The sequence below is a fragment of the Delphinapterus leucas genome, chromosome 5, assembly GCF_059928025.1.
Source record: "Delphinapterus leucas isolate spDelLeu-1000000601 "Yukka" chromosome 5, BTC_Dleu_Yukka2, whole genome shotgun sequence".
Classification (NCBI taxonomy): domain Eukaryota; kingdom Metazoa; phylum Chordata; class Mammalia; order Artiodactyla; family Monodontidae; genus Delphinapterus; species Delphinapterus leucas.
Genome location: NC_143133.1, coordinates 89,607,420 through 89,622,700, shown reverse-complemented (window position 1 = coordinate 89,622,700; position 15,281 = coordinate 89,607,420). Strand labels below are relative to the sequence as shown.

At 37.4% G+C, this 15,281-nt stretch overlaps 1 protein-coding gene across 1 annotated transcript in view; it reads left to right on the top strand.

The window, feature by feature from the left end:
* Positions 1-5,616, top strand: part of BTC (betacellulin) — a 40,957-nt gene extending 35,341 nt beyond the window's left edge. Inside the window, exons 4-6 of the mRNA XM_022599543.2 lie at positions 364-510; positions 2,279-2,389; positions 3,825-5,616. Of these exons, the coding sequence (XP_022455251.1) occupies positions 364-510; positions 2,279-2,387 (256 nt within the window). The 3' untranslated portion in view covers positions 2,388-2,389; positions 3,825-5,616. The remainder of the gene's footprint in view (positions 1-363; positions 511-2,278; positions 2,390-3,824) is intronic.
* Positions 5,617-15,281: the final 9,665 nt, after the last annotated feature.

The window sequence follows — 15,281 nt, the reverse complement described above, 5'->3', positions numbered from 1 at the left end:
ATGGGAAATCCTGGGGCTTTTTGAATTCCCTGTTCTGGGGGTATTTAAACACTTGGGAGTGCTGTGTAGGGAATTTTATCACCCCCTTCCTTTCAAGACAGATTTTAGTAAATTGTTATCATCCCTGTTTATTGATATTAGGCATATTATTAATGGTGTTCAAGGGATGACAGGTTTTCAGCAAAGAATGAAATTTCTCATGAACACAGTGGTTTTACAACTTAACATTTTTTAAGGAACTACACCCTTTCTTAATTCCAAGTTATGAATACAGTGTTAGTTTCTTCCAAAAAGAAACAGTAAAGATTCTTAAAAGTCTTTCACTTTTGACCTTGTTGCCCTCTTCTTGTTTCACTTTTATAGCTGTGATGAAGGCTACGCTGGGGCGAGATGTGAGAGAGTTGACTTGTTTTACCTAAGAGGAGATAGAGGGCAGATTTTGGTGATTTGTTTGATAGCAGTTATGGTAATTTTTATCATTTTGGTGGTTGGCATCTGCACGTGCTGTCAGTAAGTACTTTTAAATTTAATTTTAAGGGAATCTGAAAACTTTTATCTTTCCTATCTTCTTTCCTTCCTTCCCTCCTTCCTACCTTTTCTCTTTCCTTTTTGCTTCGATTTAAATCACTTTTCACACTTTGCCATCATTTATTTAGAAGCATTTATAATAAACACAGGACATATACTTTTTGTCATTTTCTGAGCATAATTATTATAATTTAAAATAAAAATTTATGTAAATCTCCTAATTAAAAAAAAAGGAGGTGGGCAAAATGAATGAAGGCGACCTAAATGTACAGACTCCTAGTTGTAAGATAAATAGGTCATGGGGATGTAATGTACTAATGGTGACTATAGTTAATAACACAGTATTGTTTATTTGAGAGTTGCTTAGAGAGGCGATCTTAAAATTCTCATCACAAGAAAGAAAACTTTTCTAACTATGTGTGGTGATGGATGTTAACTAAACTTACTGTGGTGATCGTTTTGTAATATAAACAAATATCAAGTCATACCCGAAATGAATACAATGCTATATATCAGTTATATCTCAATTTAAGTCAATTATTTAGTCCTAAAGTCCACATATTTTATGTGGGTTTATTAATAGGCTAAACAATACTTTTATTTTCTTAAACTGTACCATGACACAACAACTTTGAAAGATGGAAACAAACAAAAATATTTTTTTCTTGGTCACATTAAAATAATGAATTTTATTTATGAAAGATGACTGCACTGTTCCTCCTGTCTTTATTTTTCATTATATACCTCATCTTTGGTAATTAAGAAAAACCTTGTTTTTTCTCTGAGACAGAATGGCTTGGTATAATTCTTAAGTTAGTTTTGGAAACTCATCGAATTTTTTATCAGGCCAGGACTCCCACATAGCATGCTAAAAAGGCATTTTCTAAAATGCTACCTTCTTGTCTTGAGAAGCCTCCTAAACTGTTACACTTACCCTCGGGCTGTGGTATTTATTAGAGGAGGGTGTTGCATGATTCCTTTCTTTACAACATTCTGGGTAGAAAGGCATTAGCATAGCTATCGGCAGTCTAGAGTGATTTTTGTCCCAGCTCTGTCATTAGACATCTTTGAGACCTTGGACAAGTTTCTTAACCTCTTTAAACTCTAATTTTATTTTCTGTAAGACAGAGGATTAAACCAAATAATCTGTAGGATTCCTCCTAGGTATAAAATTGAAAGGTATTTTTTAAAATTTTACCTACTTTATGGCAAAAAGGAGTTTTTATAAGGCCAAGTTTGGGGCAGAGCTGGGAAATGCCCTGTTTTATTACATTAATTTTACTTTAAGAAAACTGGACTGCAGCCCAGAATATCTAACACACTTCTTAATTAGTATATCTAGAAACTTAATTAACATATCCAGAGGCTACCCTCACTCTCTTGGTTTTCTTATGTCTGTTTCCATTTTGTACTATTTCTTATTTACACATTAAATAATACTTATCAGCCTGTTTTGTAAAATGGCTTGGCCTGAAAAAGTTTCTTGTGCTCACCAAGATCTATCAACAATTAGGTACCATATTCTTCCTATGTATCTATAACTACACCCTATCCACACTGATGCTATTGTAGCTATCATGTGAGCCTAGAGAAAGGGATGGATAAAGAGAGAACCTAAATTTTATTTTTTAAAAAAAGGAACCTATACATTTTTAACAGTCTAGAAATAAGATCATAGGCTCTCTTGATTAATTTTGTGATTGCATTAACTAATAGGGCCACACTAATTTCTAACGCTTTGTTTTCCAAGTCCTCTTCGGAAACATCGAGAAAGAATAAAGAAGGAAGAAGAAATGGAAACTCTAGGTAAAGATATAACTCCTATAAATGATGACATTCAAGAGACTAGTATTGCTTAATGGTAAGTGTGATAAACTTGGTGGATGGGGAACAGGTGACATTTACCTGGTGAAGTAGGGCTTAACTACATCAAGTAAATCATTGTTTGGAATTTGATTATGTTTAAAAACATCTAAAATAAATTGCCTTTTTTTTTTCATAGAATCTGAAGCCAAATAAAAGACTTTCTCATATCTTTCTTTTGGATGTCACTCTACCACAGAGATAGAATGTGGACTTTTATATACTTTTTCTAACGTACTGAGATCAGTCTGCTTTCTAGTTCTGCATGGCTGTGGTCGTTATTTTATATTCTTATAAAATACTATAAGATACTTGATATATTTTTCCAATATATCACAAGAAAGAAGAATTTTAGTTTAGACATCTCACACTGAAAGGAAATAACAAGAGCAATATTTTAATAACTGCATTTATTGAGCATTTACCACATGCCAAGCACTGTTCTAAGCTCTTTTAAATATTCTATCATTTGGGATTTCAGCAGGAATCACAAATCCTCTCGGATGATCCAAAAAAAGACATTTCGATGAAGGGGCTGGGAGTGCAGGGATGAGGGCACCCATAGGAACGTTGAGGCTCCCAGAGTCTAGCAATTGCAGGAGGCTGTAATGCTGGGGAAGAGTTACCTTGGCATTGAGAATCTGGCTGTGCTGGAAGACCCCATCAGGCAGGAGCTGTAGCTGTGGATGGAAATAGCCACAGCTGGCACCTAAACAATGAAGGAGGCAGGAAGTGGAGAAAAATGCCCCCAAACCTTCTCTCCTCTTGCCTTCAGATCTTTGGCAGGTGCCTCCCACTAGCCAAACTCAATGAGAATCCAGAGGACAAGGGAGTCCTTGTGATGCAATCTGTAGGTCAGCCCCACCCCGGAGCGCGGAGCAGCGCAGAGGAAGACTCAAGGGGGCAGACGGAGCATAACTAGCTCAGTCAGACAGGGTAGTTTTGTCTGTAAGGCATCAAGCACAACCAAACTAGTTTAAAATAAAGGAAGTGTATTGGCTCACATGCACTGGCAGTCCAGAGGGAAGGTAGCATTCACACTTGCTTGTACCAGAGTTCCCATGCAGAGAACAATTATTTCTGTCCTTCTGTTCACCAGTTGAAGAGTTGGCTTCATCTTTGGCTAATTCCTCTTAGGTCATAGAAGAGGCTGGTAACAATCAAGGCCACATGCTTTCTTGTTCCCACCCAGCAAGTGAGAAAGGTGACTTTCTATAGCTCGCCCCACAGTGCAAAGAATCTCCTTTCCCAGGAATGCCCAGCAGGTTAATAGGGCATAGTAAATGCTTATCAAGAAATTATAATATTCTCCTAACTTATTACCAGAATGACACGAATGAATTGAAAACAAAAATGCTGGCTCTAGATATTTTTTGTAATTACGTAGTACATTTCTTTTCAATGGCTTGCTCTTTTTTTCCTTTTTCCTGCAGTCTATGAAGGTACCTCCAGGCTGGTGGCAAGCTACAAAATACCTTACTCATTTGAAAATGGACAGACTGTGTCTCAGGAAAACAGCTAGCAAAATGAATTTTAAATAATGTATTTACTTTTTGTTTGTAATGTTAATTTGTGTTGTTTATATAATAATAATAAGTAATTTTATTATTATATAGTATTTGGGAAAAGCACCCAGTTAAGAAGGGAAATTTTAATAAACTTCCACTTAAGTTTTGTCACCGGGATTACTAGTCAAACAAAAAAGAAGAGTAGGAAGGAGTTTAGATCCGAGGAATTGAATTAATAATAAAGCTACTATTTATCCAAAACTTACTATGTGCTAAGAGTTTGAAATACATTATTTCCTTAATTCTTTTAAGGTTCTATGATCCTCATTTCTCATGTATAGAAACAAGCCCTAAGAAGTTAAGTAATCTAACCCAGTTTTACAGAGTTAGGAATAAGTAGAGCTGAAACTGGAACCAAGATTTACCCAAGTTCAAAGTTTGTGCTCTTAACCATCATTTTTTTTCATTGGAGTTGTTGCAACCTAACTCACAATATAACCCAAGACTTCACACTAAACTGTGTTTTGCCATGACTCTGAGACACTGGTGCATTTTCCTGCAGAAACTCAGAATGCAGAGTCCTGGATATATGTTATTGTTACCATCATGCTTTCCATAGTCTTGACTTTCATTATGCTTCTTTGCTCCTTTATAAATTCTCAGTGATATGCATACATTCTTACATTTCTAAAGCAAACAGATTTGCCCCATAGCTAGGGTAATGAGCAGAGATGGGAAGTAAATGCCTGAAGTCTTTAAGCCCCAGGTAAGTGTCTATGCTCGCTAAAGGATAGATAATAGCACTGGAAGAGGCTATGTATCCCGGGGTAAATGGTCAGTGACAGTACAGCAGAGCCCAAGCAGACACTGGCTGTGACCATACCCTCATTTGTTCTTCTAAGAAAACAGTACCCGTGATTGCTCTCAGGTGAATTTTGGTGCAATCAAATTATGACCATAGTCATCTATCACTTGGGATCATCTTGCCAAATGCTCCTTCAACTCCAGATTACGGTTAATAAAGATTCTTTTTAAACCTGAAAAAGCAGAATGCACATTGAGCCAATATTCCATAGAATATGGAATTTCCTACCTTTTTATAAAAAATGATGAGATGTCCTCAAATTGCTACACTTTGGCTGTTGTGCCTGTCAGAAAAGCAGCTTTTCCAGAATCTTTGTCAATTTTACTTTGCAGTGTAGACTCCACACCCAAAGTGAATCAGAGAATTCAGAGAAAAGGTGAAGTTGTCTATCACCTTTTATCACATGTCATGTTTCAAGTGAGACTGAGGCTGTGCTTATGTAGAACACAGAAATAGCTCAAATATCCATGAGAGCTAACGGAGACAACTGATAATTTTCTAAATCCGTTTTTTCTCCTGAGAGTGACCACTCTTGAAATAGGATCAGTTTCAACCAATCCATGTTGTATACACTTTATTTTCAAAAGCCTCCTCTGAGCTCCTTCACGCTCTTTCTCTTTCTCAGTCTTCACTGATAGTAAGAGTGCTTGAAACAAACAGAGGTTGGTTGACCAGTGGATTCTCTCAAGACAATTCAAGCTTGGGAATTTTCTTTTGATGCTAAAATATTAATGGTGTCTCTTGAAATTTGGTAGATCGAACTACCAAGAAAGTACTTCAGAGATTTTCGTATCTTTTCAAAATGTATTTTATAATTGTTTTGCCTACGTTAAATGACCTTGTTTATGTAAACTGTCAGTATTATCATGTAATAAAATAAATTTATTTTTAAAACAAAGCAAATATGTTTACTTAGGAATTTTCTATTGTTACCATGAATTATTAATAGAAATAAATTTGAACACTATTGCCTTAAAAAACCTTATATATTATAGCAACTATCATTAATACGTTTGAAATAGTCTACTCTGACCACGTGTTTTCCTTCGAAACTAAAGAATTTGGAGGTGTGGTAGACACCTATGAGATTGTCTGTCCAACAGCCTGGCCATATTTTTTAACCTCAGCTCCCACCTCCAGCTGCGTTTGGTTGGTCTAAGGCGGGCACTTGATGAAATTGGGCCAATTGGAGTCATTCCCAGGGAAACTGGGAACTTGAAATAAAGTTACTCTTCTTTGGGTTCGTGGGGTATACAGACGTGCATTTTGACACTTTTGGCAGTCATATTTTGCTCCGTGTGGACCAGAAAAGCAAAAGAAGCTGGTGAGAGAAGAACAGAGGTGAGAGGTGAGTTTCCCGATAGTCTGAGTTCGTATCCCGTGCATTCTCAAAGTTTAGATTCATTCCATTCCCGTGTGCAGCCTCCAAGAGACCTGCTGGTATCTTTATAATAAATTCCTCATTTGGCTTAAGCTAATTCTATTTGGATTTCTGTAACCTGGAACCAAGATCCTGACCAACTCTGGTGCATCATGAGGTTGTGGACAACAGTTTCTTAAAGCAGAAATGACATCCTTTATGAAACATTATGTTAAAATCCCAGAGAGGAGGGTGACTTAGCCAGCTTAGAAGGAATCAGGAAAGGCTCCTGGAGGAAATTACACCCGATGACTGGCTCTGAGAAATAAAGATCTCTGCCCAAATCCTGGGTAAAGCCAGGTATTTCTCGGATCCTTGTCAAATTCTACAGAATTTCTTGGAAAGCTCTAGCAGTGGAAGGGCTAGTGGGTGTTGCTACAAGGGAATGTGAGAAGGGATGGAATCAATTCTTCATACCTTGTTCCAGAATGTCCTGTGCGTGACAGGATAAAATATTTGGGCATGTGAGGTGAGATGTTCCCGATTCCAATACTATTATATTATTAAGCGATGGGCTGAGATGGAGGAGAGCTTTTATTTTCTTTCCTGAAGTGGATTATTTGGGCTTTTACATTTTCCACTCTGTGTTATTGCCCATGGACTTGGCAGGTTACATAGAGAGTAGAGTAAATTGTTCTGGGTCAAATAACTTGCTATTTGTATAAGGCCCTTGTTTGTGCAAAATTCTGTGAAGGAAGCCCAGGACATATTTCAGCGCTCATGGTTTTAAGACCAAACTGTGGCCTTAATGAGACCTTCGTTTTAGTATATTTTGCAATACTATATTATGAGAGCCTAAATATATTGGGGCATTGCTGTCATTCATTCATTCAAAAATATTTATTAAGTACCTACTAAGTGCCAAGTACCTCAGTTCTGGGACCTCATCAGTGAACAAATAGTGACCTCATGGTCACCAGCTTATGTTGTAGTGGATATACTCTTTCATAGCATTGAATTTAAAACAAGGCTTATCCAAGAATTCATGTTATCCAGAGGACATTGTCATTAGACTTTCAACCTATACTACTGTCTTGCAGCATGAAACTCAAGATGAGCATCCACAGAACTCAGTATATGGTAGGAAGAGCAGATTTCTTTTGACCACCAAATAATTTACATATTTTAATAATGACTGTCAGCAAGTAAGAGTATAACTATGTTCCTTTGGTGTAGGAATCTTGGTTTATACATTTTTTTGTTATGGTTGATGAATATGAGTGCTATATTTGGGCATCTGTTCTTCTTCAAATAATTTTCTATGCTTCAAGGCATTTTTTTCTGTAAAGAAAACCTGTTCCCATGTGATCAACTTTGGCAGCTGAGCGTTGATGCCAGAACATAACATGCGAATAGTCTATTCTTGTCTGTCTGTTAGTGTTACTGGACCCTGAGAATGTGTATCTTATAATAACATCTAGTTGACACTTCTGTAAGCTCACTCGTCCTCAGGACCTGTCAGCTGTTGGTGTCTGAAGTACTCTGAAATTCTACATTAGGAAACTAAATAAATGATACAACTCCAAAAACTGTATCAGCAATGAATTCCAAGAGATAAATTATGTTTATGCTATTGGAAATTTCAAAATGTGGATACCTAGGAAACTTTAAGCAACAATTACAGTCAATACTTGTATTATAAAAGAAATGTTAGCCAAACATATTTTTAAAGACTTTTTCCTCCATTTTTTTCTTATACTTACTCAGGTTTAAGTTACCAGAAAAAAAGCGCAACAGAGGTACTTCAGTAGGTGTTTTCCTTTATCTCTTTCTTCAGCTTATTTAAAAGAAGTCAAGGAAACAGAATTCTTCACAAACACAGAACTCAGTGTTGCTTGCTACAGAAAGTGTAATTATTCTTGTGAGGTGTGTGCAGAATAATAAAATATTTTGAAGCTCTGTGATCCAAGCTGGATGACGATTTGTCATATGCTGGATTTTAGTAAGAACTCTTCTACATGGAAGCCCAGGGAGGTTCCGTTTCCCTGATGGAACTCAGAATGAGGCGTCAGGGCAGTGGCAACCCTCAAGAACGTCAACTTTCTTTGGCTTTAATTATTAATATTATAATTATTACTATTAATTGAATTGAATTATTAATAATATTTCACAGAAAGCTAATGTCAAGACAGGGATAGCCGAGTGTTTTATTTTCCCTTCACCTGAAAGCAGACTTTGAGATGAGCACATGGAAACAGCTATTTATTTGGGAAACAGTTCCAGGATACACAAGTAAGAGCAAGAGGGGAAAATGAGGCAGAGAAGCATGAGAAGCTCCAGAAGGGCATGTTAGTGAGAGAAGTACTGCTGTGGACAGTGGGATTAATCCCACTTGGATCCACTGAGGAACCATGTGGAATGCCCCTCAGAAGTGTCCCACCAAGGCTTGTGTCAAGATGGACTTTCTATTTACAGACATCTGCCCCTCATTGGTTGAGGGTTAAATGCCCTACACATTTGGGTTGTCCTACTCACAGGTAGAGAAATCCTCTGCTATGTTGGAGAAAGCCTCTGGACAGAGAAACAGAATTGGAGGCAAGTGATGTGGGAAAGTAGTGTTTCTAGATCTGTGGAGCTGACGTCCAGGTGGTGGTGGTGGCTTTGGCACCTGGCTTCCTGCAAGCCTGCCAGCCTCTCTCTTCCGCTTCACTGTAGTAACAGGGGTAGAAGGCAGGGTGCAGAAGGATGAGAGAGATGGAGAGAGGAGACAAGACACCCTCGGAGTATGAAGGCAAGCAGTGGAAATGGCTAGAATTTAGCCAGGGTCCTCTGAGACTATCCCCATACCACACTTGTGTTTATTCCCTTCCTCCTTCCCTCACATCCTCCTCTCATCTACTCTCTCTTTTTCTCTCTCTCCCGTTCTTCCTGCTTCTCCGCCTCTTCTTATAATCGATTTTAATTTCACTCATCTTTCAGATAATGCCTTCCACAAAGTTTAAGAAATTAACTGTTATTTTTAAAGACTAAGAGTTCCCACAAAATAAAAATATTCTTCTAAATGACCTCTCTCTAGACTGTTCCCCCCCTAAATTGAGCAAAAGCAATCACCTGCCTTCAGCAAATACACACAGAATTGCCCAATAAATATAGGTTGCCATGGAAACCAAACCAAAAGAGAATAGAGATATAAGGTTGAATATTAAGGATTTGTTTGGCCTCAGTGCCATTGTTTTTCAAAAAACAAAATTCTTTGGTCTATGAAAGTGTGAACCATTGCTGCCTTTCAGAGATATACCAGGTGAATCCTAAAGCCATCCCTAAACCTTTAGTTTCTGTGCAGTTTAGTGCTTTTTCACCAGCCCTTCCTCTACCTCCTTTTTCCCCTTCCCAGGAGCTCATAAAAGAGCAATTGCAAATGACCTCTGGTGGCAGCATGCGTTGGTGGTAGTGGTGTGGTGGACAGGAAAAGGGATTTGGAGTCAGATAGACCTGGGTGTGCATCTCAGCTTTGTGGTGATATTTTCCCATCAGCATTTTGACACTGGAGACTCTAATTACCTAGGGTATCTTGACAATTTATTCTGTAAGTTGAAATGCTCTCATTTTGTTTTTAAAAGATGAAGAGTGCTTCAAGGACCAGTGCATTTTTCTCTGTACATCTTATCGTTCATATTCAAATCTGAGACTCCTTTCCTGTTAATAAGCATAATTTGCTTAGTGCTATGGTTAAAATATTCTGATGCAAGTCATTCAGAGTGACGAGAATTCCTACCTATTTCTCCACAGCTCAGAAACTTCTCAGGAAATTCATCTTCACTGAAAAGACCAAGGGATAATATTACCAATGGTAATATTACTATGTCAAGTAGCCAAGGGCTGTTTCTTGAGGTTCCATGAAGGCAATTTTTATTGGAGCTTAGGGGAGCATCATGGGGTGAGGCTGGAACCAGAAATTGCATATTTGAGTTTCAGACCATGGAATTTGTTAGCTAAATGAACTCGGGCAGGTACTTATGCTTTTCTAGTCTCAGTTTTCTTATAAGTCATAGAATAATTTCTAAATGCCTAATTGGACTCCTGCAGGGTTTCTTTATTCCTAATATAAGCCAACATTCATATAGTATATATTATGTGTCAGGAATTGTTCTAATGCTTCACATAGGAACTCATGGAATGCTCCCAACACCCTTACGCACAAGTACTTAGTGTTTTCCTGCAGAGGAAGCTGAAGGACACAAGGTGAATGTCTTGCCCAAGATCACACACCTAGTTAAGTGGCAAATCCAGGATCTAATGCAGGAAGTCTGGCTCCAGACTTTTATCATCACTAGAAAATATTTATGAAGTACTTACTAATTTCCTAGATACAGTATTAAGCACTTTACAAATAAAATCTAATTTGTTCCTGTTTGTTCTTATACCTATAAGAACTCTATGGTATTGGCACTATTAACTAGGTGCAGAGAAGGAATTAGGTTCAGAATGTGAGCTCAAGGAACTTGCCTGTGGTCCTATGATTCACAGGCAGAAATTATTTCTTTTGCTTATCATATTCTCCTTTTACTGCTCACCCTCTCCTTTGCTGGATAAAATTCTCATCATTCTTCAAGTCTCAATGTAAACATTGTTTCTTCTAGTAGTCTTGCTGAAACCCTATACCAGGCAAATTTGGACTAAAATGGACAGAGATAGTTCAAAATAAAAAAATTACCTCAGTCTCCAAATTTTTATAAGTAGGAAGGAAGCAGTCTGAGAAATCTGCTTAGTTGCAAATGTGTAATTTCATATGGAGAATGAAGGACATCTCAAGTGATGGAGGAAAGGGTGTAGGGAGTGGAAACAAGAGACGTAAACAATGGACAAAGTAACCACTCCCTGGGAGCAGAGTTGCCCTCTAACCAGGGATCATTCCTTTTCCCCACAGGAGGGATATCTGACGATGTATACTCAGCTGGATTTCAGAATTGCTATGGAAAAGTGACTGCTGTGTTGTCCTGTTTCTTCCATCTGTGAATGAGAGCCCTGTTATGGTTATTTCGTACCTGTTTTTTCACTGCATGTTAGGTGTGTCAAAAGCAGTTATCTTCTTGTAAGTTTAAAGGTCTCTGAATGAAGGAAATGTGCACCCAAGATGCCACACTCCAGAATTTCAGCTACATTTGAACAGGATACAAATTGCAAGGTATTAGATCCTGAGACTGATACTGTGTTGGATCAGGCTTTGGGAACAGTTATGGGGAGCTCAGTGTATTTTGTATTGGGAGTGGACTGTGATAGATGAAAACAAAATGGCCACACTCTTTAGCAGTTCCTTCTGTCAAGAGGTGGAATCTGTTCTCCACCCTCACATGTAGATTTACCTACGGGACTTGCTTTGGCCAATGGGGCTCTGGAAAACAGAGGCTTGAAAAATTCTTGTTCATTAAATTTGTTCTTTCTTGTTTGGGAATCCTCCATGTGAAAAAGCCTGGATTAACTTCCTGTAGGATAAAATTTGATGTGAAGAAAGTCCTCACTGAGCTCCGATAACCCACAGAATCATGAGCGAAATGAAATGGTGGTTGTATTAAATCATTAAGCTTTGAGTTGGTTTGCTAGGCAGCAAAAGCTCACTGATGTTGGTTGGATTTGCACGTATAGACAGTAGAGAGGAGGGAGTTCCATTTCTATCTTTAATAATATAGCATTAAGTGAGTAGCAGTTGTAAGACAACGCAGGGAAATTTACATGCTGTAGCAGCTTTTCTCTCCAACTTCTGGATTTAACGAACACACACACACACACAAAACTATGCTAATCCAGAATGTACAGAGATCTCTATCTACAATAATCAGGTATTGCAGTGAGGATTATGCTGTGAGAGGATGCATTTAGAAGAAACCTAAGCTAACAAACCAACTGTTGATCACACCCATGAGATAGTCAAGAGACAAACTTAGTGTACTGAATGAAACAATCAGAAGTAATTTCTTTCTTTCAATCAATATTTTACTAGATGTCTATTGTGTGCCGTAACTGGGCAAAGGAAGACAATATGTAATTCCATTAGTGTATTGTAATTGTAATTAAAAAATTTACTTTCTCAGGCATTTGCTAGATTTGGAAGCTCTAACTAAGGGCTCAATAATAAGGAAATAACTCAATAAGATCAAAATAAAGTCTTATCTGGGCAGTAATTTCACAGCAAATTTGGTTTGATAAAAATTTCACATGAATCATTTTTTAATAGACACTCAAGCACTGTGAACTCTTTGGAAGACAAATGTCAAGGAAATAAATGTTATGCCTTGCTAATTTTAAATGCACTTGCAGTATGGCATCTACTATAAAGGAAATACTTTTATCTGATTTTTGCAGTTTATTATCCTTCTCTGCTTTTGAGGTTGAAGAGGCATTGCAGTTACTCAAGCTTTTTAATTTTCCCTTTTGATATAGAATTCTTACTTTATTCTTATTGAAAGAGTTCTTTAAGAATTAGGTAAAAATTAATAAATTAAAATATTCTTAAAATTTCTTCACATTTAGAGTCTGATTCATTTAAGTCACTTTTAAAAATAAACTTTATTTTTTAGAATGAAATAAAGATTCACAGAGAAATTGTGAAGATGGAACAGAGAATTCTCATTTACTCCACACTCAGTTTCTCCTATTATTAACATCTTATATTAGTATGGTATGATGGTTATAATTAATGAACCAATATTAATATATTACTATAAACTAAAATCCATGTTTGATTCAGATTGCCTTAGCTTTTGCTTGGTGTTCTTTTCATTTCTTTGTCCTAAGTTCCCATCCAGGATATCACATTATATTGTATCATCAAGTTTCCTTAGGCTTCTCTTGGTTGTGACAGTTTTTCAGCCTTTCCTTGTTTTTGAACTGGGAAGTCTTGAGGAAAAAGGTATTTTGTAGAATGTCCCTCAGCTGGGATATGTCTGATATTTTTCTCATGATTAGACTGGGATCATGTGTTGTCAGGCGAAAAACACAGAAGTAAAGTACCATTTTCATCACATCGTATCCATGGTACATACCATCAGCATAACTTATCACTGCTGATGTTGACCTTGATCATCTGGCTGAGGTAATGTTTTCCCAGGTTTCCTCATGTTAGGTTACTCCTCTTTTCACATTTTCCATAATATAGTCTTTGGAAAGAAGTCATTATGTGTATTCTACACGTAAGGGGTGAGAAGTTATGCTCCACTAACTTGAGGGTGGAGTATCTACATAAATTATTTGAAATTCTTCTACATGAGATATTTGTCTATTCTCCCCCTATTAATTAATTCATTTAAAAAATTATTTAATCATTTATATTAGGATGGATTCATGGATATTTATTTCATACTTTGGGTTATAATCTAACACTATTGCTTATTTTGTTGCTTAAATTGTTCTAGGTTTGGCCGTGGGAGCTCTTTCATTTGACACCTGTGACTGTTTGACCTATCCTCATCATTGTGGGGTCTTTAGTTTGTTCATAAGTTTTTGAATGACAAGCTCTAGCTAAATCTCATTTTAACTTAGTGTGTTCTCTTTCTATTTCTGTCCTGCCTTTGCCTCTGTCTCTCTTCGCCTCTGTCTCTCTTCTTTCTCGTTTCGCTTCCTTTATTCATCATGATCTGAAAATAAGAAAGGATAGGTGATCTCAAATTTTGCTGTTTGAAGGTAAGATAATTCTTCTTGGAGCCTAGCTAGTGGTTCTCAAATATTAGTGTGCAAAAGAATAATCTGGAGAATTTGTTAAAACTGCAGACTCTTCCTCGCTGTGAACTGAACTTAATTATGTCCTCCACAAATTCGTATGTTGAAGCCTTAACTTCGACCGAGACTGTATCTGGAGATAGGGCTTTCAGGAGGTAACTAATTAAGGATAAATGCAGTCATAAGATGCGTTCCTAGTCTGACAGGATTGGTAGTTTTATAAGAAGAGGAAAAGAGAGAGAGATCTCTGTCTACATGCACAAATCAAGGAAAGGTCATGAGAGGACACAGTGAGAAGGCAACCATCTGCAAGCTGGGAAGAGAGCTCTCTCTCACCAGAAACCAAATTGGCTGGTGCTTTGATCCTGGACTTCCCAGCCTTCAGGACTGTGAGAAAATAGATTTCTGTTGTTTAAGCCACCTGGTATGTGGTATTTTATTATGGCAACTTGAGCTAACACAACCGCCCCTGTTCCCCACTACAGCCACCATTTTGATTTTTAGGTGAAGGACGGGGGATGTAAGGATTCTGCACGTTAACGAGAACTTCAGGAGATGCTGATGGAGCCTCTGAGGGCTTTTCCTTGAGAATCAGCGAGCCTAGCAGTGGAGGAAGAGTGTTTGCCATGCTCTTTCCTGAGGGCAGGTAGCTGTTCCACTACACACGTTATATCTTCTTTTCTGGTGGCTTATACTATTTGAACATATATAACTTACCTACTGTTTGTGATAAGAGGGGTATAGATTTCAGGAATTTACAACACATTTATCATAGGACAAACACTCATATCTTCAGGATGTATGCTCAGAGTTAGGTTTTACATTTAAGCGTTTGAGTACATACGAAGTCTCACTTTTTTCTGCCTGCAGAGTATGGAGGGTTAAGGACCTCAAGACATAGCATTTTAGGGCTAGAAGGGAACTGAGAGATCATCAACTCTAGTCTTCTTTTCCCTTCATGTACAGAAAAGAAAGTGGGACCATAGAGGATTGGATTGTCCCAATTCACATGATTATGGGTGGTGGAGCTAGGTCTAAAAATTGTTTTCCTATGTTCCATTGAGACAGACACAATTGAAAGTAATTGGTTTAAGTAAATTTTAGTGAAATAGACAATTTTGGACTAATCTTTCTGTTTTCAATTTTTTACATCAAGGTACAATTGCATTCGAACTTCAGGATTATAGCTTTTGTGAGTTACAAAAGTAGACGCTATACAATAACATGTTTCCCATTTGAAGGTCTGTTGTTTAAGCTACGTTTATTTATTTAAAAAAATTTTTTTAAATTAAAAACATTTTTTGTTGTTGGAGTATAATTGCTCTACAATATTGGGTTAGTTTCTGCTGTACAACGAAGTGAATCAGCTGTATGTATATATATATCCCCTCCCTCTTGGACCTCCCTCCCAATATTAAAACTGACACTTAGCTCTTGGCTTAGC